The sequence below is a fragment of the Drosophila elegans genome, unplaced genomic scaffold (assembly GCF_018152505.1).
Source record: "Drosophila elegans isolate 14027-0461.03 unplaced genomic scaffold, ASM1815250v1 contig_397, whole genome shotgun sequence".
NCBI classification, from domain to species: Eukaryota; Metazoa; Arthropoda; class Insecta; order Diptera; family Drosophilidae; genus Drosophila; species Drosophila elegans.
In genome coordinates, this window is record NW_024545782.1 from 4,031,605 (window position 1) to 4,055,143 (window position 23,539).

Genomic DNA, 23,539 nt, shown 5'->3' on the forward strand with positions numbered 1-23,539 from the left:
GGAACAATAAGAACATAAGCATAGAGTCTATTTCGCGACCTTTTGTTCGTTTATCCCCAATAGGTCATCAGCACTTCAATGGGCAACCGAAGCGTTTCCACTTTAATTTGTTGAGTTAAATGTTTTCGGCTGTTTCGTTATCTGGAATCGAAAAAATGCACTTTGTTTATTGATGTTGATGAACTTTTGTTTTCGGGCTCGTCTCATCCTACCTTTGTATATTTGGACTATTCTCCCAATGTCTCTTATTCTCTCAGAGCTGTTTCAACATTTTTGGGACTGTTTATTATTGTAAAATATATTCATGCCGATTTTTACAATTTGGAGGCGGTCGTGTTTGTTTTGATAATTTTTTGGATGCGCTCGTTGTTGTATTTGTTGTTCTTTTCACAAGTTTTATGTAATTTGGTTTTTTCGCGGTCTCGACTTTTACAAGGTGAAAAATGTTCTTCGGAAATGTGGCCCATAAATTTGCCCTGAAATGGTCTTAAAGAAGAAAAATCTAAATAAAGCGAGAACGGAGCCAAACGGGGAGACAGTGACATGGACATGAACTTGTCTCTTATTCCTTGTCATTTGTCGACGTCGCCGTCGTCTTTATTTGTTTATTTACTTTGGCTGACTTGCCTTCTAATTTGGCTTTATGGCCCGCTTTACAATTCGGCAATCTTTCGTTGCTGCTACTTCTGTCCAAGTTAACTAGTCTCGTTTTTGGGCCGCCTTCAGTTGTCTTCGGCCAAATTTATTCCACTTCCCGCTCTGTGATTTAGCAACTGCCTGGGCAAACAACATTTTCGAACATTTTGTTCGCTTCAATGAGCCACCGACTAGCTGCCTGTTTATGGGCTGTAAGCCGAAGCGTCCTTTGGTGGTCATAAAGTTTTGGCGCCATTCGGCGGAAATGAACAGAGATGCTATACAAATAAGCTAAAACACTCACATAATTCGATGCCTTTGAAGCAGCTCTGAAATAATTTTTTTGGTTAGAAAATATATTTTAAAAAAATCGTTTTTTAAAGAATTTAATTTTGTTGATCTAAACTAAAGCAGATATTACGACCATAATGGTTTGAAAGTAGTATAATAGAGGGTTATATGGAAACATAGATTATTTTGTTGGGGAACACGTTTTCACAAAAGAATTTTAAAACAACAATTTTCGGAATCTTTCCTTTGATTTAGCTCAAGCAAATTCAATTGGTCTGATTCTTGGCCGCATCACTGCCAAAAAAGCACTTTAATCTCGAGACAAATCAACTGTTGTTAGCTAGAGACAGGCATCTAATTTTGGCACTCAGTTTTGTTGCTTTCGATGTGCGGCACAATTTTAAATGGCAGCTGAGCTGACTGTCGAGATGGAAGTCCCAGTCACGCCGAGGCCAAAAGGCTCATGCCGTGCCACAAGAGACAATTTATTTGGTCCCCTTTAAGCCCGAGGACAAACGCATTCATTATTTTTCTTAATTAAATCTTAATTTTTCTTCCGCGTGTGCGTCGCTTAAAATGAATGAACGACTAATGACTCCGGCGACCGCTGGGCTTAATGCTGATACAGGAGTGGAGTTAAAAGCTCACTGCACATCCTGCAACATCCTGTAGCGGACGACAATAATAAAACTGCATACCGAACGACAGACGGTTGAGGCCAGACAGGCAGTCAGTCTGCAGTCTGCAGTCTGCAGTCTGCACCACACCCCAACCTTTGACCTCTGCCGCTACATTGAAACCCATTTAAGTTGGGCTCGGCGGGGGCTGCGAATGCCACTAATTAAGCCTAATGGCGCATGAAACATGCATTAAAACTAATGTGCAAGCCCCGTCGCCATAGTCAACAAAGGGAGGGTAGAGATGTCGATGGCCTTGCCGTTTGTGTCGCACTGGGTGGGTGGGCCAGAAGGCAAGAGTTGCTTCCTTTCTCTGCCCAGTTTAATGGGGCCAGCCTAATTTTATGGTACGCAACATTTTGTTGCTGAAGTGCTGCTGAAATGGGAGGTAGTGCAGCTCTGTTAAAGGGTTGGGCGAAAGGGTCCTTTTAAGATCAAACATAGGTTAAAGTTTGACGCAGTAAAATATTCTCAACGAGCTTTGGACTAACGATTTTATTTATAGTATTGTATGCTAAGTAGTTTTAAAAACTAAAGGGCTCTAATTACGGGACTTACCTTTTTATTATTAAAACTTTTTGTTTTTTGAAGTTAAAAGGTTCAAAACAAATTTCATATTGAAACAGCTTGTGGGGGAGAGTTTTCCACAATTCAGAATCATAGTTCCATAATTTTCAAGAGTGCATTTAATTAAACACTTGACTTTATGCAGGGGTTAGCGCACTCAGAGTTCAATTGAAGAACCATTCAAAATGCAGTTGCAGCTTTAAGAAGGCACATTATTGTGCCCCTTGGAAGTACCTACTAGATATTCGCTGTCAAGGAGAACTGGGCCGACCACTAATGAAACATTATGGCTGTCGTAACCCAGCCGCCCAGTCGGACAGCCATGCCGCAAAGCACCTTAAAACGTTTACGGCTTACGTGCAACATGGGCCGGGCTTTTACCGACTTGCCACTTGCACGTAGTAGCGACGGCAAAAGCCACAAGAGTGTCCCTCAAATTGGCCGCCTGCAACACGTTTCCAGCAGATGCAATTGATTTTCCTCGGCAGCCCTATGTGGGCATCAGTCCTACATTGTGAGCTGGGATTTCTATTGAAATAATCAACAATTCATATTATTGATTTGCTGATGTAGATTTGGCTGTATGATGTATGTTTTGCCGCTTCATAGAGGCAATAAATTTAAAATTTTTGCAAAGTGCCATGAGGATGATACGAGTGAAATATGTTCGAGTGTGCTGGCACCCCTACGAGTCCATGAGTGTGAGTGTAGCACTTTTTGAAACGGGCACTCGGCCTTCAACCGGAAGCGACTTACGCACGGCTGCATCACGCCGGAAGTCGGGCGAAGAACGGGATAGAAACAATGGCAGTAGGATGGAGAGCTGAGTTCCCACACGAATGAGTGTCAACATGTTGATAACAAAATACATGCAACCTAGTTGCAGAGAAAGCTAAAAAAAACTTTTAGCAAAATGACAAAATGAAAAATACAAACCGTTAGGAAGAGGAAGGGAATTTTCCACACACAGAACTTGCCACAAAAGGTTGCATAATAATATAAGTTCCAACATTGAGTCCTAAAATGTTTACTGCTGAAACTATTTTAAAAGTAAGACGAAGATTTTTGTAAGTTTAATTCTTGTGCTAATATTTTCATATGACTGTCGAGGGTCAAAAGTTTGCTTAACAGTGAAGGGCAAATTTGCAATCCGATGTCCGTCCATCTGTCCGATTTTCTCTCCGTCCGTTTTTACGTAACCTATAGCTTTTGAGAGATAGGGAAGCATCCCTGTAGGCCTTTTCCATTGGGTATTGGTGTTATTTTTGTAATGTTCCACCATCCAGGGCAGGTAAAAAAGGTAATGGCAGATTTAAGAATATGTGTAATAAAGAATTGTCCTTTTGGCAGTAGTATTAATCGATTTTTGAAAAGTCCTTAAACTCTTTAAAGCCGAACTTTACACTGATTCTGACATTGTGCGCTCCTAAAAAGGAATTATGAACAAATCAACATTAACCTAATGGTTGAATTGAAATCTCAATGCTTTATGGGAATAGTATGCAACCAAATGTTCAAAATAAGTGAAAAAACCTTCTAACAAGGCAAGATTTATTAATTAAACTTGCTTTTATTCTTCACTCTGCAAGGGAGTTAAAATATGTAGCTGCAGTGGACTAAATGGAAAATTTTTAGAAAATATATTTGCATGTTCCAACGTCTTTTTTTATCTATACAATTTTTTTTGAAAAATGTTGTGTGTTACAGCTTTTTTTACCTTAAAAGAAATGTTTTTGATATTACTTATTGTGGTTTGTAACAAGACTTCCATAGTCAGCAGGCGGTACTCGTTAGCAGTACAATTGCAAACATGCAAATCGTTTTGTTTTATTTTGCTATGAGGAATTTTTCAATGTTACATTGTTTGGTGTAAAAATGAAAACCATTTTATGAAAACAATAAAATTTGCTTTTGGCTGCGGAAGCAAGCCAGAATAAAAGCAGAACAATACAAAACAGAACACAACAAAAAACTCCAAACAATTTGGTTAGGTAAAAATTAATGAAATTTATGTTAGCAGCTGTATAAAACATTTCCATTGTTCCCACATGAAACTTTTAAAGCGAGGCTTGTGTTTCTTTTATACATTTTATGTTAATTTATAGTTGCGGACGTCGGTTTAGGTAAAAGTCGAGCAGCAACCCGACAGCGACCAAAAGTTTATGCATTGTAATGCGTTCCAAGGAAGAGTGCACAGTGATTGCTCCCAAAAGATGACTCAGCCGAATGATAAACACTCTTTCCTTTCCCTCGCCTTCTTTTGCGGAGCTATTGAAGATTATTTGTGTGTCATTGGCTATTTAAGCCAAAACTCCCCTTGCGGCGAGTGTTTTGCGGGGTTATTTGGGTGTGGTGTCATTTGTCTTCTTCAGGCCATGGGGCTATAGAGCTGACATTCAGGTTAATTAAAGTTTATGTGTAGAAAATAGCTTTGCTTGGCTTTGGATTATGGGTATAACATCCTTGGGGTTCTACAAGTCATCGAATCATTGGTAGAGGTGAATTAAATTTCAAACATCTTCGCTTATATTTCTTCTTAAATTAAATGCCAGCTATTTGGCAGGACTAAATATTGTACATTTTTTTTCAATTTAATTTTTTAAACGCCACAAATCATTGACCACAATACAACTTCCATCGGACTGTGAATATCTTTCTACATGCCCTTAAGCTATCGTTCGCGGTACGTGCATTTTGCATAATAAGCTGCTTATAAGGCGTACCAAGAAAAAAAAACCAGAAAAGGAAAAAGAAAACCTTGTCATAACTTATATCGAAAATGTAATGCTATTAACACTCCACTCCACTCAGCCACTGCACCTGCCACCCCATGGGGCAATTTGCATATAACAACCCAGTCATGTTTAAAGTGTTGAATCCGCGCCGCCCCCTTTTCCACCGCATGCAACATTTTGCATAATAAATATATTAGTATTTTGGGTTACCTGCATGTTTTCCCCTCACAACTACAAGAATGGAAACAAAGTCGCTGCAATGTTGCCGTACATGTAATTAGAAACTTACATTGCCTGCTTTTGGCAGTGGCCTTTGTTTATGCAAATATTTAAACACTAGACTACTTAACCCACATTCAAATGCCAGAGAGGCCTAGCACATAAGCACACAAGCTGCCCGAAAGTATGCATCACCCCGAACATGTGTCATATTATATAAGCACTAACACACACACAGTCATGCAAGCGCTTACAAGGCTAAAAGCACAACACACCGAATTGGCACTAACAACAACACAACAACACACAAAGAAGATGAACAACACCCACCACAGCAACAACGAAATGTTTTAGCAAGAACTGCATTTTAAAATATTGTGTGTGTTTTTTCTTCCCGTTCCAACCCCACTCTATTCCAATTTAGCGCTTGGCCTAAAAGTATGCTGCATCATTAGTGTCAGAGCGGAGGACTCCTCACACCAACACCAACGTCTACACCAACGACTACACCAACGAGACACAGGAAAACTGGGCTGGCTGCAGATGCAAAAATTGAAAATGTATGCTCATTAGTAACGGCAGACGCGGTAAGCGGAAAAAACTAACAGCAAAAGCGCATTGCAAGGACCAAAACGACAAGTTCCTAAGTCAAACGCCAACCCCAAAAACAACGACCATTCATAATTAGCAGCAACAACAGTAAAAACGACAGCAGAAGGTGGCAGATGGGCAGCAAGAGAGGACAGCTGCCAAAAGTCAAGGACGAGCTTTAAAATAATTCGCGAAAGCATGGCCAACGGAAGTGACTCCAGTTATATCGAGCTCCACAAGATGCCAGCAGCCTCAGCGAGCTGATTCTGAGAACAAGACAAATTAGAATAGCTCGCAAATTATCGCCGGCGAAATTTATTCGATTAGCAATCTAAAAAGCATACAGCCAGCAAAGAAGCGCCGACAGCGACAACAGCCGGCGGCCCTTTAATTTGTCAAGCATCCACCACCCCATCGGACTTCCGCAAAATCCAGCGCCTTAAGCCGACAAACATCAAGTCATGCCTGAGCAGGATAATTACGATGATGAGGTAATTTTTTGTTTGCTCACAAAGCCAACAACCGGCGGAAAACAGTACGCTGGGGCTGAGCAAAAAATGAATATGTTTTGAGCCCAAATATAATTAGGCATAATTAATTTAAAAAACAAATATCCGTGTGTGCACGTGCCGGGTTACCCAGTTCCGTTTCTTTTTCCCTGAGTAACAGAGATTAGTCGAGCGTATTGAAATGCAGGGAAACCTAAGCTTAGTGCTTGGATTATAATTTCAAATTGCTTAATGACTGAGAAAATTGAAAAGCGGCAGGAGAATACATTAAGGAATGTTGGTATTCAAAAGTGGGCCAGCATAATGTAGGGGTTATTGTTCTGCAACGTAATTAACTTTTTAATAAGCTTAATCTTTTCGTAGAAATTCTGTTATTATTATTTCTTTAAAGTAGAGTACTATTACCTGGATACCAATAATTAAAAGTCAGTTATTCGAGCCATAAATGCGTCCTCGTAATTATAAATATAGACTTCTTACAGTACGGGTAGTGAAAATAAAAGTCTAAAGTCTGTGCTTAACTAATATTGATGGAACGGTTTTCATACAAATTAAATTTAAATTAGCCGAACTATTAAAATAGTAGCTACGCTAGCACGCCGAATTTTTAATACAGTCATACCGAAAACTGATGACAGCGATGGTCTTTTAGAGCTTCATCAGTATTTGTTTTGCAATAATTCTAACTCAGCTAAACTAAAACGATATGAATTTAAGCAAACGACCATACAATTGAAGGGTCCAGGGCGATTGCACCTTTCTGAAACATGGAATTGATTTCTAAATGGTTAGTCGAAAGGATCTTTTCACGGCCTTGAATAAATTTCAATTTCATCAATTGAATTGCAGATAGAATATTAAGAACGAACGGCAGCTTTCCGGCAACTCTTCGGGAAAGCCCTGATTGGTTAGCCCAGAGATTATCTTCGCAATTGGACTTGTTATTAGGTCCACTTGGCCGACAAGCTGACTAAGCTCTTACATCGCCACTTCAGTCGCGACTTACTCTGATTCCAACTTTGAGAAGTGCTTCGAGGAGACGGAAAAGTTCACTCCACGACTCGTAGCCGGTCAACTTGAGCTTCCTCCCAGCACTTTCATCATCTTCTTCCGATTTTCCGCTGACTTTGATGGTCAGCTTTTCCCGCTTCGCTGCATTCCTTGCGGCGCTGCGGAATCAACTGTGCGGCTGCGATGCTAATTGAAATAAATTCCGCATGTTATTCAAATGCAGAGCGCCGACAGTGCTGGCTACAATTGCGAAATTGAATTAGCCATGCACCGCATGTCTGCGAGTGTGTGCGCTTTGCATACTAAGTTGTCTGAGAGGAGGCCTTTCATTTTTATCGCGTCGCGATTTGCTGGCGATTTGGAGTGTCAAACGGCTGCAAAGATAAACAGACAGTCGAAATGGCCAACGACCATTTGAGCGGAAGTCAATTAGCCGGAATTTCCACTCCGATTTTTTTCCGACTCAAGTGTTTGCCATCCACTATGGGATAGTGCGTTCCATCTATATAAATTGTTTTAACTATGATAATGCTGGCTGACAGGTGTATTTGTGCAAGAGAGTGCGCGTTAATCAGTTAAGAAGGATCTAAAGAGCAATTGGCAATATTTGCAATAGCAGGAAATTCGGTATCACTCTAGTTTACAGGTCCAAAGAATTGTTAAGGTTTCGGTGTTAATTATACAAATCAATGTTTAGTGATATACAAGTAAAATTCTAAAGTTCTTGAAAAATCTTGACAAATCAAGAAACCAAGTCTTAGGAGAAAAAAACTAGAAAATTAGTGAAAATTGCTTTGATGTGAAATTTCCATCAAATGTCCTTAGACTTGCAAATAAAATTGATATGTTTGTTATTCGTTATTTCCTCTTCATTCAATTAATACTCTTTTGGTCTGAAATAAATCAAGTTTATCCAACCATAAAATCGTAAAAGTACAACTTCGGGGGGATAAGATATGGTTTAAAATAATCACTCTTGCTTGAACTAACGCGACCCCAAGTCAGTGACTGCACATCGCATTCAATTGTGTCGGCGCTGGCATATTACATTTTATTTTGACAAATTCAGGTAACCTAACGACCGCCGACAGGCTCGACACCTGCAGCAGCAGGTTGGAAAAGGAGAAAACAGAAAAATAAGCAATCATGGCCGTGTAATGGAAGCTCAAGTGTGTGTTGACGCAGAGGAGAGCGTTCTCCCACCCAGGTCGCCGAGTACAGGCGACACCCGCCCACGTGACAGTTAAAGCAAATGCTACGCCGTTATGGCCTTGAGCTAAACTGCCGTTGACAGCAGCACCCAATGCCGGGGACAGGTGGGCGGGCGTGCAGGTAGACAATGGGGCCGGCATGCCGGAAAGCCAGACACAGACGGGCACACACACCCACACACACACACACACACCCACACCCACTCCAACAAAAACACAACCGCAAGGAGCGTGCAAGGATGCACTGAGTTGCATCCCTTTCACAATTGCCCGCCACAGCCAAAGACTGTTTATGGATTCCACGTTTGGCAGGAAGGCAGCAGGCCGTAAAGATTGCCAACTAATGTCGCCCCCAATGCGAAGGCCAATATGCCAGTGTGGAATGCTACCTTGGGTGCAGGTCCTCCAAGGTTTCCAATACTCACGAGCGAGGAAACAAAGTGAATCAGCGAAAATGCAGTAAGTCAGCTTTCATTGGCTCCGAAGGCTTTCATTGCCTTTATTGCCTTTGAGTGCAAAGCAAACATTACTAGACAAACTTCGACGAATTTTATTCGAAAGTTTCAAGCGCGTCAAAGGGCGGAGGTCAGCTCAATTTTGAGTACAAACTATTGCAAATTTGGTGACGGTGGGAGAAAGCTATTATGACCAAAATTGAATTTTCTTTTTAATTGTTAAATTAAAATGAAAGAGCTTGAATATATTTGTGAAACTGTATAATTTCTTGTTGTAATTCCCTTAACAGGTGTTTTAAATTACTACTAAGGCTGTAAAAAAACACAGTTATGTTACTTATTAAAGTCTATAAAAATGAACTAAGCATAATTAAACCTTTGGCATACGAATCAAAGAGGCACATGAATTAATGGAAGCAAAATCCTGTCCAAGTCCAAAATGATCCGTGAATATAGTATACTTTTGTATAAAAGATTAAGAAAGTTACCATCTGTTATAATTGATTTTAGAAATTTAATTTCAAGATGGAAGTTTCTAATCCCCCAAAACAAAGACCATTATATAGCTGACCTCCTTTTTGTGACCCAACAGATGGCTTTTAATGCGACGAACTGGTCCATCTTTATCTTTGCTGAGCCAACTAGCAAGTTAATTGAAAACGACACTTTCACTCTCTCCCCGTCCAAACTCATTTCCCCTTTCGTTCGACAAATACTATACCTGGCAGCCATTTTAATGCGCTTAAAAGTATGCTGCAAAGAATTTTAACGCTCAGAGCTTAATAACTATGACAACTTATGCAAATAACTGGAGGCTCTCCACCCACCCACCCATTACCCACCACCCGACCGCGGTTCTCCAACCTCCAAACCACCAACAGCTGGCTCTTTCAACTTTCTGCACTCGAGGAGGAGCAAGCAAAGTTTGCCCAGCTCAGCTCGACGAGCTCAACCGCAAAAGGCAGCTAATGCCCTACTTGGGATTGTGGGTGTATGTGGGTGCCATGAGTTTCCCATTCGCATTATCTCTGCCCCCTGGCCAGCTTAGAGAAAGCGAAAGTGAAAGTAGTCGGGGGTGAGAAAGAGAGAGCAGGACATAATTTGGTTATTCTCTGCTTTTAAGATTGGTCGGCGTAAAGTTTCCAGCACTTCGCATTGGCTTAAATTAAAACTCTGAACGATGAACGATAAAAACGAATACTTTAGCAGTTCGGTTTTGCTGTGGATTAAATCTCAGGTAACCAAGAATCTAATCAAGTCATACTTCTGAGCTTTTTTTCCCATGGGAAAAAGATGCTTCCCCTTTTGCGGACACAAAGAGAATGAAATGATAACAATGTTAATCCGCAATCCCAAGATAATCAAAAGTCAGCAAGAATAAGAACAAACAAAAATTCGAAAAAGTCCGTAAAACGAGGACATGGCAATCGCGTTTTTATTTTCTTGTGCACTTAAATTGCTATCCGTTTCCAATACCATTTCCTTTGGTGCACTTCATTTTCATAAGTCGAGTGACGCATTGTGAGCAATTTTGGTTACCATTGTTTCCGATTCGAACCGCAAGGTTTTCGATGCCAAAACGAGTCTGTAAGCAAGCGGCCTTCGCTTTTATTTTCTGTTGCTCCGCGAAACCAATATCGCTGGGCATCTAAAAGCTTTTGTTCGGTTAAAATCGTTTATTTATGGCCTATTTATAATTGTTGTAACATTGTGATCGATTTATTAACATACAAATGGCAATGTTATTGTAGTTATAGTTATAGTTAAATGTCATAATGTCTTTTGTGACTGATTTATAATCTGCCTCAAGAAACCAAACAGTTTAAAACTTCATAGTGTTTTGAAAGTTAGAAGCTTTTGGCAACTATTTCGAACCACATTTAAGAGTCAGCCACATTTTTTTTCACAAACAACTTAACTTGCCCTGTTAATATTGACTGAAAAATATATTCTACCACGACCTGGGCTAATAGCAAGGCATTAAACATTAATTAAAATTAATAAGAGAAGATGCTCATGTGCTCCGAACGTTTTGGTATCCATCGAATTCCTCCATCAACTCAAGAGTCAGAAGTAAACTCATTGAATTCTGCGGCAGGGGACGGCCTTTGCTAAAATTGATGACTGTCATTATTTTTAATTCCTCCAGCGTTAACAGCAACTCATCAAGTTGAGTGTTTAAATTTCATTTATGGCCGTATTTTTGCATATTTACTTGAGCTTGTGTGTAAGTATTCTCCTCCCCGGCAATCAAGCTGAGTGTCTTGTGCTCTCCTGTTCTTTTGCTAGGGTCCTGAGGACTTGACCCTCCTGACGAGTATAAATTCAATTCAATTAAGATAAATGAAGTGTACGCCACGCCGCGTGTGCCCCCAAGAAATCATTTTTATTATGATTGTTTCCACGAAAATATTTTCGAGCAGTAGATCGGCAAAATTAAGTTGCCCGAAAGTTACCCAAGCTGGTGGGCTCTATTGTTGTTTGATAGTTTGGTTTACGTTGTTTTCACTTTGTTTGCGGTGCGAGCCCTGTGTTGGTAATAAATACTGGTGCTGGTTGCGCTTTTCGAAGTAAAGACACACACACGTATGTATGGAGGGAGTGTTGGGAGCCCTTATAAATAGTCATGCAGGTACACGTGTTCCCTCGCAATTTGTCCCGCATTTGTATGTGAGCCGAGTTATTAATTAAGGCTAGCGCTTACCTGCCCGCACTAATGGCCAAAAGGGACGCTTGCGGGTTGAACATGTGTATGCGAATTTAATTGAGCGCTTTCTCTCTTTCTAGCGGCTTCTATGAGTTTAGGCGAGTCAAAATCGATTGGCAAATTCAGTTTAAATAAATCGTTATAGAAGCTAAATCATTTAAATTCAAAATTGGTTGCTATATATTGCTTAAAGGATAATACAAATTTTATTTCCTGTCTCCGCAATTAATTTGATAAGCCTTAGCGTTCTGGCACGCAACTCTTGATTAATACATTGCCATCTTTTCATGATCCAGCAGAGGAGCATAGTTTTATGGGGCCCTAATTAATTATTCGGCTAAGCGGCGTTGTGTGTGTGTGTGTGTGTGCACATGACGGACTGACTGGGACGAAATCAGGCAGAGCGCAGACAAAAGCCTGCCCTCCTCGTAAAAATCGGTATCAACTTGTACGGGCTGCGTGAGTTTAGTTCTTGTCGTGTTTAATTTTGGGCTTCTGTTCTCCTTTGTTGCTTGACAACATTAAATATGCATTAAGCGTTGATTTGCAAGGGGTTTTGGCCGGGCCTGCCTATTCTATATGCTCACAATATAAGGACTGTGTGTTGGCTTAAGGGTAGACATAATATAGAAGGAAAACCGCTCATGGGAAGGGGAAAACTGAATCATCAGTGTACTAATTGCATCTTGGCCAACCAATTATTTGCGGTTTTTGGCCAGAGCCAGTCTTCATAACTTTGGGGTAATGAGTCGCACGTGCTCTTTATGGACCGCATTAGCATTCTATCGTTTTCCAATTAATTTTCTTAATGTTTCACTGCTCTCTCTGACTCTTTTTCTTTTGATTTTGCACAGTTGGTCTCCAGCAATCCCAACCAGAGGAATTGGCGCGGCATTCTCATCGCGCTGTTGGTCATCATCATTGTCCTGGCCCTGATTGTAACTTCGGTGGTAAGTCTGTGCCAACACTTGGCGCAAACGCCAACACAAAACTGTACAGCATGATGTTTATTGTCCTTTGTGGTACAGTCAGGCAACCAACTGGATTGCCTAATTGTGCAAATCGGTGTCACAAATCAATTTATGGGCAATAAAGAAAGATTAAAGTACTATGTGTCTCGCCCCGTTGACAAACATCAATGATTGGCGACCAGACCCAATAATTACCAAAATACTGTCAATTCAAAAGAACAATTGTTTCACGCACAACAAAAGCACCAAAAAAACGATACAAATAGAAACTCAAAATAAAGTAATCCGAATTTAACGAAAACTTCTTTTGCAAAACAGTTAAATTTATTTCTATAAAGTTACCACACAATTTCCATTAGAGTGAAAACTGTTCTGCTTTTCCACTTTAAAATCAGCACATACAAAACAAGTCCCCGCGCGTAATTGGGTGGTAAAAGTTTTCTTTTTTAATTGGCGAAACTCTGCCGTTTGTCAAAAAAGTTGCTTGGCCTGCTTTTGGGCTGTTTCTGTAAATATTTTAGCAACAAATGGTGGGAACGAAAAAGAAATCTTGAACAACCATTCATATTTATGTGTATATTTATATGTATTTACCTATATATATGAAACAATTGTGATAAATTGTTGTGTAAATACGTTACGCTCATTTTTGTCTTTTGTCTGTTTGTTTACTTTTTTGCGATTTTGTGGCTGCCTGATAAATTTACCCACCCCACACCACCGACCATTTTTCTATCTATTCGTTGTTGATGTTGCTATTGATGTTGATGTTGTGTATGTGTGTTGTTCACGTGTGTCTGCCTGCCTGTCTGTCTGCCTGTCTGTGTGAGTGAGTGAGCAGAAGACAACATATAAAATTTCTACATTTATCAAAAAAGGTGCTGCTCACGCCCCCCGATGAGGGCCCGCGGGTCAAAGGGCAGCGCATCAAGCTGCAGGACATCGTCGACGGGGTCTTCCTGCCGCAGCACTCCAACGGCAGCTGGATCGATGGTGAGTCCTGAATGGGTGCTGTTCGTTCGGTCGCCATTCTATCTGGTAAATCGCTTTTAATTTCCGCCCTGCCTTCGTTTCGTTCGTTTTTTTGCAGGCGAGGAGTTTCTGTACCAGGACCATTTGGGTCGCATCTGTCTGCTGAGTGCAGCCAATCGCTCGGAACGTGTCCTCATGTCCAATGTGACATTTGTAAGTACATTTTGCCAATCCCCCTCGCCACCGCCCACCAGTGCGCTGCTTGTTTGCTTATTGCTTATCTCTCTGAGCAGAATAAATATTTGCCCCATCTTATTTACGAGTCGGGGAGTTCTAGGAGTCCTAGATGTGGTGGGTGGACCTGCCGCTAGGCAGATATCTCAAGTGCACACACTCGACTTGGCAATGTTAACTGATATTATGGCGCGCACAACAGCGAGCTGAGCGAAACAAATGGGCCAAGTTATCGTTAACTGAGTGCGGCGATAGCGATAAAAGGCAAAAGATTTCTATGTCAATGACTGGGTAAACACATGTGGTGGTGGGGCACCGGGTGAAAGGCTTTCTAATGAATAATGCGCGAATGGAATTGGAAGAGAATCAAATAAGGGAAACCGAAGGCAAAGAAAACGAATGAACTGCTGCCAGACGAGACGAGACTGAGACTGAGAGGTCAGGGCAAGGCAAGGAAGCGCTTTCTTGCCAACTTGGCAAGCGCACATTTCGAGTGCCTCGAGGGGCCAAAATATGCAGACAAGAAGTGCAACAAGTGCAGCCACCGCAAGTCAACAGTTGCCAGTTGAGTGCGAAATAATTAATGTGCAGCCGAACCAAAGAAACACGAGTGAGCAGTCGAAACGACTTGATGGCAATGCATATTCATAGTGAGCTCAGGATCTGGCATGATGTTACTTTGCCTACAAACTCAAACAGTAAATGCGCTATGAATATGCGCTTAAAGCTTAGCTCCACTCCTCATTTGTTGGCCCGGGGGGAATTATTTTCAGATTGTTTTCCCAACCAAATTAAGGCAGAAACTCTTTGACAACACTTCCGTTACTCAGACCCGTAAACAATGCCGCAAATTTCGAAAATTTCCGACGAGCCACCAACAAAACTTCCGCAATTTTGCGTGCAAATCAGAAAAGACCATTAAAATTTTAATTAAAATTACGTATACGCAACGTGTTGGCATTGTAACAGCCGCATTGGCGGTGGCAGGCGGTGGTTCCCCACCCCGGTTTTCCGCATAATTTGCAGCAAACATTTAACACCACTCCGCTTTAACAGAAAACCCTGGCACCCTTCACCTTCACCATTTCGGCGGACAAGCGTTATCTGCTGCTGGCCCAGAATGTTGTGAAATTGTTTCGGCACTCGTACTTGGCCCAGTACACCCTCTACGACATCCAGACCAGGTGAGTTCGAGTCCGGAGCCGTCCGACCGTCCGCAGTAAAGCCCTTTTCCCGTAATCCCCGTCAGCGAGAGCATCAAGCTGCGCCACAGTCCGCACCTGGACGACTGGCCCTACCTGCTTTACGCCCGGTTCACCCCCGCCGGGAACGCCCTGGTCTGGGTACAGAACTACGACATCTACTTTAGGGAGGAGGTGCGCAGCCCGGCGGTGCACCGGATCACCCATGACGCAGTGCCCGGAGTGGTGTACAACGGCATACCGGATTGGCTGTACGAAGGTGAGGGGAATTTTGCTTTTAATATAACTCTAAGAAATATAGACAATACTAAGAAATATTGCAAACCAATCTAAGTCTCCAAAGTCACGTTTGACGATCCGCATTGGCATATGAATATAAAACAAAGTGTTTATATCTCTTTGCTTAAAACAGCTTCTCACAATCTGCTCAGAATATGTGTGTTAAGCTTATGATGAAAAAAAACTGTATTTTTCTTTTGCCAATCCGGAAAGTCAAACGTGATTTTGGACCCATTATTTCAATTGCAATATTGCTTGAAATTGTCTATATATTTGTTTACCCATACTATTAAGCTTTTTTAAGTATTAATAAAAACGACCAATCTTAAAAGTTTCACAAGGACCAGAATTTTCCTATCGCAATGAGGAGGCTCAAACGTGATTTTGAAATATAGCTTTTTAATTTTCTGATATTAAAATCAATTCCAAAAATAGTCAAATAAAAAAAATTAATTTAAAATGTAAAATACCTAAAAACCGTAATTGATGAACCCCAAATCAAACCATATTAAAATTGAGTGGGAATCACTTGGACTCATCTCGATTTCTTTTTACCACTATTTAATCTTTTAAAATATAGTCCGAAAATAAATTTTTTTATATCTTCAGATAGTTTGTTTTTAATGCTTGTTCATTTACACAAACATTGTTAAAGGTTTAAAATCTTAGAAACCCAAGTTCCCTACAAGCAAATCTAAGATATTCTTTTTCAACACCCTGTTAAATATACACGATGAGTAATTTAAACGTTCTTGAAACTCAGTGCCCCATACTGCGTTATTCGCAAACTGCGCTCGTTGTCCGATATTATACTCAACGGTTTTTTTTCCATTTTCCATTGCTTCGCATTTCGCAGAGGAAATCCTTCATGCAAATAATGCGATTTGGATGTCGGACAATGGCCAACTGATGCTGTACGCCACCTTCAACGACACGCACGTCCAGGAGCAGCACTTCGCCTGGTATGGGACGACGGGTCCCTCCGGCGGAGCGGCGGCAGCTGCAGCTGCGGCGGCCGGCGGAGGAGGGGCAGGAGCCGGATCGGGGGGCGGGGGAGCGGGCGCCTCGTCGAGCGGCAGCCATCCGCATGCCAACCTGTACCCGGAAATCAGGTCCTTACGGTAAGTTGTGACCCCATTAGGTAGGGAACTTTGGCTATATCACTTTTCGATTATGTGCTAATGATGCCTCGTCTCCCTCGTGCCGTCGCAACGTCTAATGGCCTACTAGCATCACGCTTAAAATTCATGAAGTGACAGTGGCGAAACCTTTTCACAGGTGGACTCATCCTAATCCGGGGAGCTGTCCTTTTGCCACCTCCCAATTGGGGTGTGCTCATAGTTGGGGCATGTGAATTAGAGTCTGAGCACAAGACAAAACAACACTTTGGGCACCTAAGCAAGTGTGACGTATTTGGGTTGATCCCCTGTCAATTGTGTATGATAAATTGCTAGAACGGACTTCGAAAGGTCATCGTCCCATTTAGGATGGCTTGAACCATCCTGCAGAGTGAAAATAATGAATGGGAATATAGGTTGATTAAGGCTTTTATTCCCTATTCATACTGTTTTGTTTTCATTCTTTGATAGCTACCCCAAACCTGGCACTCAAAATCCCACAGTAACTCTACGAGTGGCCGACTTAAAGGATCCACAGAATGTACGCACCACCGACCTTCACCCGCCACAAATTTTGGCTCATGAGTAAGTTTTTGTTCCCTTGCTTAGAATACTTCAATTAGAATTTCAAAAAGACATCTGAAAGTAGGGGTGCTCACAACTATCTAGCGAAAGTCAGTGTAAAGTCGAGAAAAGACAAAAACAAATTGCTGAAAAAGAAAACTCAATGCATTTGTTATTTACTTACACAAAAAAGCTTACCTAAATGTGTTGAAATTAACTAATTTCTTACATTTTTCGGAACCATTTAATTTGTTGCCTCAGGGATCACTACTTCAGCAGCGCCAGTTGGGTGAGTCACTCCAAGATAGCGGTGGTGTGGCTCAATCGTCCGCAGAACATCTCCGTGGTCAGTGTGTGCAAGGCTCCGTCGTTCGAGTGCATTGAGGTGAGTCCAATTGGGCGCTTCCGATCCACCGAGCCACCAATCTCCTAATGAACTCCATCCGCATTGCAGACCCACCGGGTGAGCGGGGACGGACGTGGCTGGGTGGACACTGTCGCAGTGCCACTGTTTGCCGCCAATGCCAGCATCTACGTGGCCATCTCCCCGCTCCGAGACGGCCTGTTTGGTAAGTCAGTGAGATGTCAAATTGGCCTTTGTTTCCCGAGTGACAAAGCCTGCTTTCTCTTCTCCCCTTCTCTTCTGCAACCAATACCTCTTAATCACAGGATATTTCCGGCACATCGTGCACGTGGACATCGACAAGAACCGGGTGCTGCCCCTCACCCACGGGCCGTACGAAGTGAATCGATTGCTGCACTGGGACCAGCTGGATAATTGGATGTAAGTGATTGCGCACATGCGAAACCGTTTTCCTTCCGTGCATTAAGTGAATAGTTATGGGCACAATAGCATAGTCGTTTATAATATGTGAATGCTGAAAGCGGTTACGTTGCCTACATATATGCAACTATAATGTAATTTCACCATATTTATACAAGTACTACAGTTTTTTAGAAATACAGGCAGCTGGAGTGGGTACTTCTAAAAAATCAGTTCTTCATTAATAAAGATGCCGCTATCGGGTTGACCTCTTTCAAAAAAATAAAAATAACAAAATAGCGCCGACCTAAAAACAAAATATGTTTTTTACATTTTAAAAATTCTTATAATAAAAATGTTTTTAATCCTAGGCAGACTCGATAGAGAATCGATTAAGTAGAGCTTGAAATATCATGTCAACCACCTCAAAAAAGGTAGTTTCAGGAAAAACGCGTTTAAAGTTTAGGAAACATTTATTAAAACTCGTCAGTATCTCCAAAAAAAAATTGAATTTTGAAAGATCTTTAAAGGAACATATTTTTGAAAGTATACGCTTTTAAAACCTGCAAAAAAATCGATTTGTATTTTGATTTCTAGACCAGTATACTCCCTTAACATACTTTTACAAAAAACAGTTTCGAGCTTATCTGATGGCAATAACTAGGAGAAAGTCAATTTATCCATAAGTTTTGTAAGGTTAATTTTTTACCTTTTATATTTGAAATCTACAGACATTTTTGAAACAAAGGTAGTGAGTGATAAGTATTACAATTTGTGTCTTACCTTGCAGCTACTTCCTGGGCACTCCGGAGCGCCTTCCCTCGCAGCAGCATCTGTATCGCGTATCCGCCCTGCCGGCACGCCAAGGTCAGGCCCTGCACTCCCCCGACTGCCTCACGTGTCCGGCGGTGACGCAGTGGGCCGAGGGCTATGACGAGGGCCACACCAAGTCGCCGCCCAAGCTGGTGACCGCCTGGGACGACGACTGGGAGGACTCCGAAGAAGCTGAGGCGCAGCCGCCGCAGCCAGCACTGCCGGTGGAGCAACAGCAACCGGGCAGGGGTCAGAGTGCTCCTCTGCCACCACCTCCCAGTGACTGCCTGTTCCACGAGGCACAGTTCCCGCTCTCCCGGCAGGCAAAGTACGTTCTGGTCGACTGCCTGGGTCCAGTGGTACCCACCTCGATTATCTACGGCCTGAAGTCCACCGCCCCAGAAGCGGCCAAGGTAAGGCGGAGGAGCACTCAGCAGGAGGTACCACCCACGGAGGGGGGTGGGGAGAAAGGGCCGGAAGAGCCGAAGTCACAGTTTCTGGAACTGCTGGTCACCGTGCAGAACAACACCCGGCTGAAGGAGAAGATGGCCAAGACAGCCATGCCGCAGATTAAGACCTTTCCCGTAATGATCTCCGGCGGGTACCATGCCCAGGTGCGGCTCTTCCTTCCGCCCGTTCTGCGCGAGGACGAGATCACACGCTATCCCACCATCCTGCACGTGTACTCGGGTCCGGGCAGTCAGCTGGTCACCGACCGCTGGCACGTCGATTGGAACACCTATTTGGCCGGCAGCAAGGACTACATTGTCGTGGAGATCGACGGCCGGGGATCCGCGGGCCAGGGCTACCAGCTGCTCCACGAGGTCTACAAGCGTCTGGGCAGCGTCGAGGTCTCCGACCAACTGGAGGTCAGTGAGTACCTTAGGGACAACCTGCACTTCATCGACTCACGACGGATGGGAGTCTGGGGCTGGAGCTACGGCGGATATACTGCCGCATTAGCACTGGCCGGACAGCAGTCGATTTTCCAATGCGGCATCAGTGTATCGCCGGTCACCAATTGGAAGTTGTACGGTGAGTTAAAAGAATATCCTGCCCCGATAAAAAAATGGAATAGTAAAATAGTAAATAATAATTTAGTTAAATACTAAATGCATATTAAATTGCATATTTTAGTTATTATTGAAAATGTTAGATTTAAAATTCTTCATATTTGATAAAAGTGCATTTAATTCAATTTAATTAATAAATGGTTTAAATTTAATTTTAGTTTAAATATTAAAATCAATTCCTAAAATAGTCAAAGGAAAAACTTAATAACATTTTAACACTTTCATATTTAAAATAACTAAAAACCGCAATGGATGAAAATCAAAGGGAAAATATAGAAAATAAATCTTTAAAATCTATTGGCGTTTCGAAACTAGTTTTGTAATATATTTTAAAGTGATTTCAAAACACAAGTGATTTCTGTGGCACGTCCTATAAAATGTCTAGTCTAGGCCGAATTCTAACTCCTACAAAACATAATCTTTCCTTGTAACTTTAATTAATTATAAGTAATTCAAATTCTTTAACGTGTTTCATTTTAGACTCTACGTATGCCGAACGCTATCTGAGTTTTCCAAACGTGACGGATAACTACAAGGGCTACGAGGAAAGTGATCTATCGAAGTACGTGGACAATCTGCGGGATCGCCAGTTCCTGTTGATCCATGGAACCGCCGACGACAATGTGCACGTGCAGCAATCGATGGTGCTGGCCAGATCGCTTACCAGCAAAGGGGTGCTTTACAAGCAACAGATATATCCGGACGAGGGACACAGCTTGTCGGGGGTAAAACGGCATTTGTACCGCTCGATGACCGCCTTCTTTGAGGATTGCTTCAAGAAGCTGGTAAGTGGAACCTCCAGTCCTACCAAAAATTATGTATTATATTCCACTCTCCTACCACAATTATATATATATATATAACTCTCTCTATTTCTCCTGCTCTCCAAATAAATACAAACCCAATAACTCACCTCCAAAATAATACCACAACCACTGCCATTTCCTTTCTGTTACGTTTTCGGTTTGGTTCTCGACCTCCCCCCACCGCGTAGATTGATCAGCAACAACAAAATCAATCAGATTCCATGGATTTTCTGGACTTCCATAGTTTTTATGGGCGCTAAGTTTGATTCCATATCCCACATCCTTCAGATAATAGGTACAGTCGCCGTTGCCAGTTTTCTTTCATCATGTTCGTCGTCGGTTTCTCATTGTTTTCAATTAATTCTTTATATCGTTATTATTGTCGATGTTGTCATTAGTCGGAGGTTCACTCACTCTGTAACCAAGTATTCGCTGTTTCAATGTCTTATTGGGAATATCGGTTGGGGCCATAATACAATTACTTGCTTTCTTATCTTTTAAGTGTTAAGATACCCGTCAATGTTTGATGTTTAAAGTACTTTTAAGCCTCTTACCCTCATTAGTTTTCTTTTTTTATTGTTGCACGTTGATGCACTATAAGCAGTACAAATAAGTAATATTTTAAAATAAAACAGAGACGATTCCGATTTTGGAGACAATTATATCCAGTTATCTTTGCTTGTAAACAAATTTGTTTAAATAAAGTTAAACCAATAATAAAACTATTTTTTAATAATTGCAAAATATTTCATATAAGAAAAAAAAATTCTTGACTTAAAGCATAAATTTTCTAGTTAGAAAGTACCTTCCTACCCAAATGTTTTCTTTTGCATCCTATCTGCATAAGCTTTGTGTTATAAGTTTCCATGTCTTCCCAAAAACTTTCCCATTTCGTTTTGTTTTTAATTCAATATTAAACGCGTTGAGTCTAAATTACACTTGTTACACTTTAGGCTTTAAATGGCTTACCAGCCAAACTTCATTTTCGGTCCCTGTCCCAGTCATAATCGTATGTGTTTGCCGTTCGTTTGTTGCCCGTTTTCTGGGGCCGTTGAGATGGGCGGAATTTTGCGGCTCTCAGTTGAATTAAGTTGTGTTTATATTAGTTTTCGGTTGGTCTTTCCTTTGGATTATTTTTGGCTCTTGCCTGCTGCAAGTTTTTCTTATGAGTTGTACTATTCTCCTCCGTTTGCGAGTTTTTTTCCATTACTATTCCGAAAGTTTCGCCTTGAATATGTTTTTGCGTTTGTCCTGAGTTCACGTTGATCCTCTGTTTGATTCAAACAAATTGTTTTGGCTGTCCTACATATATGTATCTATCCTTTGGCGTTCGTTTGTGTGTGGGCTTGCGTGCATTTCGTTGGGACTTGTTGTTGCTCGATGTGTTTTTCTTTACGCAGGCTAAATACACACCCCAGACACATTACACACACACCTAAACTTGCTAATTTACCTAAATGTTTGCTTATGCCTTGATTGTGCTTAACTATTCCACCTAAACCTAAGCCCACTGTCCGTCTAACAAATTCCTATTCCACTTTCATTCTATCTACGCTGTCTGTCGATTAATGTAGACAAAATAACCCTATTCAATGTGGTGGACTAACGGAACACTCTCTACTTTCCAACAACAGGTGCCGCCGGAATCGAAGGCTGGTCTGGGCAATGGCGGCGATATGCAACAGTAATAAACATGAATTATGGAATCAGCAACACCCAGAATAAAATATAAGCAACGTAATTCTGATAACAAAACTTCAACCGGAACGTGCGAACGAAATGCTTTTGCAAATTGCATTAAATGTGATTTATCATAAACACACACACAGAACTCAGACGCGCACACACACACACACACACACACAGAGCTGTTAAATGGCAACTCAAATTGCCGACCAGCACCAACACCAGCAAGGACAACTAAGTTAAATGACATTTTGTGTAAAATTAATAAGGAAAACAGCAGCAGCGAAAGCGAAATGCCGAGTAAGTGTGCACAAAAAGAAGCACAAACAACAAACAAACCAATGTATGTATGTGCATGCAGACAGAGCGAACAAAATCAACACGGTTGTGAAAACATAACTCACACAGGCACAGACCCCGACACACATACACAGAAAGAGAAAGCGAATCACATACACGGAAACACAAGCACAATCGCAGAGAGAGCACGCACAAAAGTAGGCAATGAAAATTTACACATGCCACTTCTCTCCAGTGGTGACAGGTGTGACATTTCAATGCCCTGACAGCTCCCAAATAGTCAGTACTTTAGCGTTTTCTTATTTTATCAATACTTTTTATTTTATTAATATTAATTATAATTGAATTTAATTTAAAGTTAGAATGAGCTTTTAACAACAATTTCCTTTTCTTTTTAAGAACTTAAGACTCAAATGAAGAGAATGACAGAAAAATCACAACGGTTTTGAAACGGTTTGCAATGAAAAATAGGTAATGCAACTATCGGACTTCCTGATCAAAAATATATATATATATTGCTTACACTTCGATCGTTTTATTTTTAATTTTTTTAGTACTGGAAGAATTTAATTCAATAACTGTGCACGACTATTTGGATAGTCGGCTTGTAGAGGATACACTTTCTTTTTGGTTATTCATTATTTGCATAAATTTTCAATGAAGCAACCGGAATAAAATTGAAAAACAAATTTATTGAAAACGCTACACGTGAAACAGCTGAGGTTCAAACTGCTCTGCGAGAACGGAAACGACCAGCATAAATCAAAGCTGAAAGCGTTCTACATGACATTTTCTGATAGTCAAACGGTTTTATCATTTGCCAAGGGAAAGTTTTCCAAAAATTATTTTGGATCATAGGGGGGCGGAAACTGGCCCATAAATTGCGACTGAATTTATGGACCAAGGACATAATTGAGTCTGGATTTGCAAACTGTTGAAAGACCGGATGATTGAAGTGAAAATTTGTGTACTAACCTCATTCCAAGATTAAATATTCATTCAATTTAAATAAATTGCAGTCCCTGTTTAAATAGATTAAATTACGATTTTAATTTGATTTTCGTTACCCGTAAATTTCATCATAAAAGTTACTGCCCGAAAAGAACAGAACAAAACTGAACACTGTCTGAAAGAAGGGCCAAGTCTCAA

The 23,539-nt window shown here is 41.3% G+C and overlaps 1 protein-coding gene across 3 annotated transcripts in view; it reads left to right on the plus strand.

The window, feature by feature from the left end:
* Positions 1–22,914, plus strand: part of LOC108135250 (inactive dipeptidyl peptidase 10) — a 34,732-nt gene extending 11,818 nt beyond the window's left edge. Inside the window, exons 2-16 of one of the 3 annotated variants that reach the window (XM_017255914.2) lie at positions 5,550–6,207; positions 12,464–12,559; positions 13,459–13,573; positions 13,671–13,765; positions 14,843–14,970; positions 15,036–15,247; positions 16,124–16,388; positions 16,857–16,970; positions 17,211–17,334; positions 17,404–17,518; positions 17,619–17,733; positions 18,503–19,560; positions 20,079–20,383; positions 20,593–20,699; positions 22,039–22,914. In XM_017255914.2, coding sequence (XP_017111403.1) covers positions 6,178–6,207; positions 12,464–12,559; positions 13,459–13,573; positions 13,671–13,765; positions 14,843–14,970; positions 15,036–15,247; positions 16,124–16,388; positions 16,857–16,970; positions 17,211–17,334; positions 17,404–17,518; positions 17,619–17,733; positions 18,503–19,560; positions 20,079–20,383; positions 20,593–20,664 — 2,844 coding nt within the window. In that variant the 5' untranslated portion in view covers positions 5,550–6,177 and the 3' untranslated portion in view covers positions 20,665–20,699; positions 22,039–22,914. The remainder of the gene's footprint in view (positions 1–5,549; positions 6,208–12,463; positions 12,560–13,458; positions 13,574–13,670; positions 13,766–14,842; positions 14,971–15,035; positions 15,248–16,123; positions 16,389–16,856; positions 16,971–17,210; positions 17,335–17,403; positions 17,519–17,618; positions 17,734–18,502; positions 19,561–20,078; positions 20,384–20,592; positions 20,700–22,038) is intronic. The other 2 variants (XM_017255916.2, XM_017255915.2) reach the window with 2 other exon arrangements.
* The last annotated feature ends 625 nt before the right edge of the window (positions 22,915–23,539 follow it).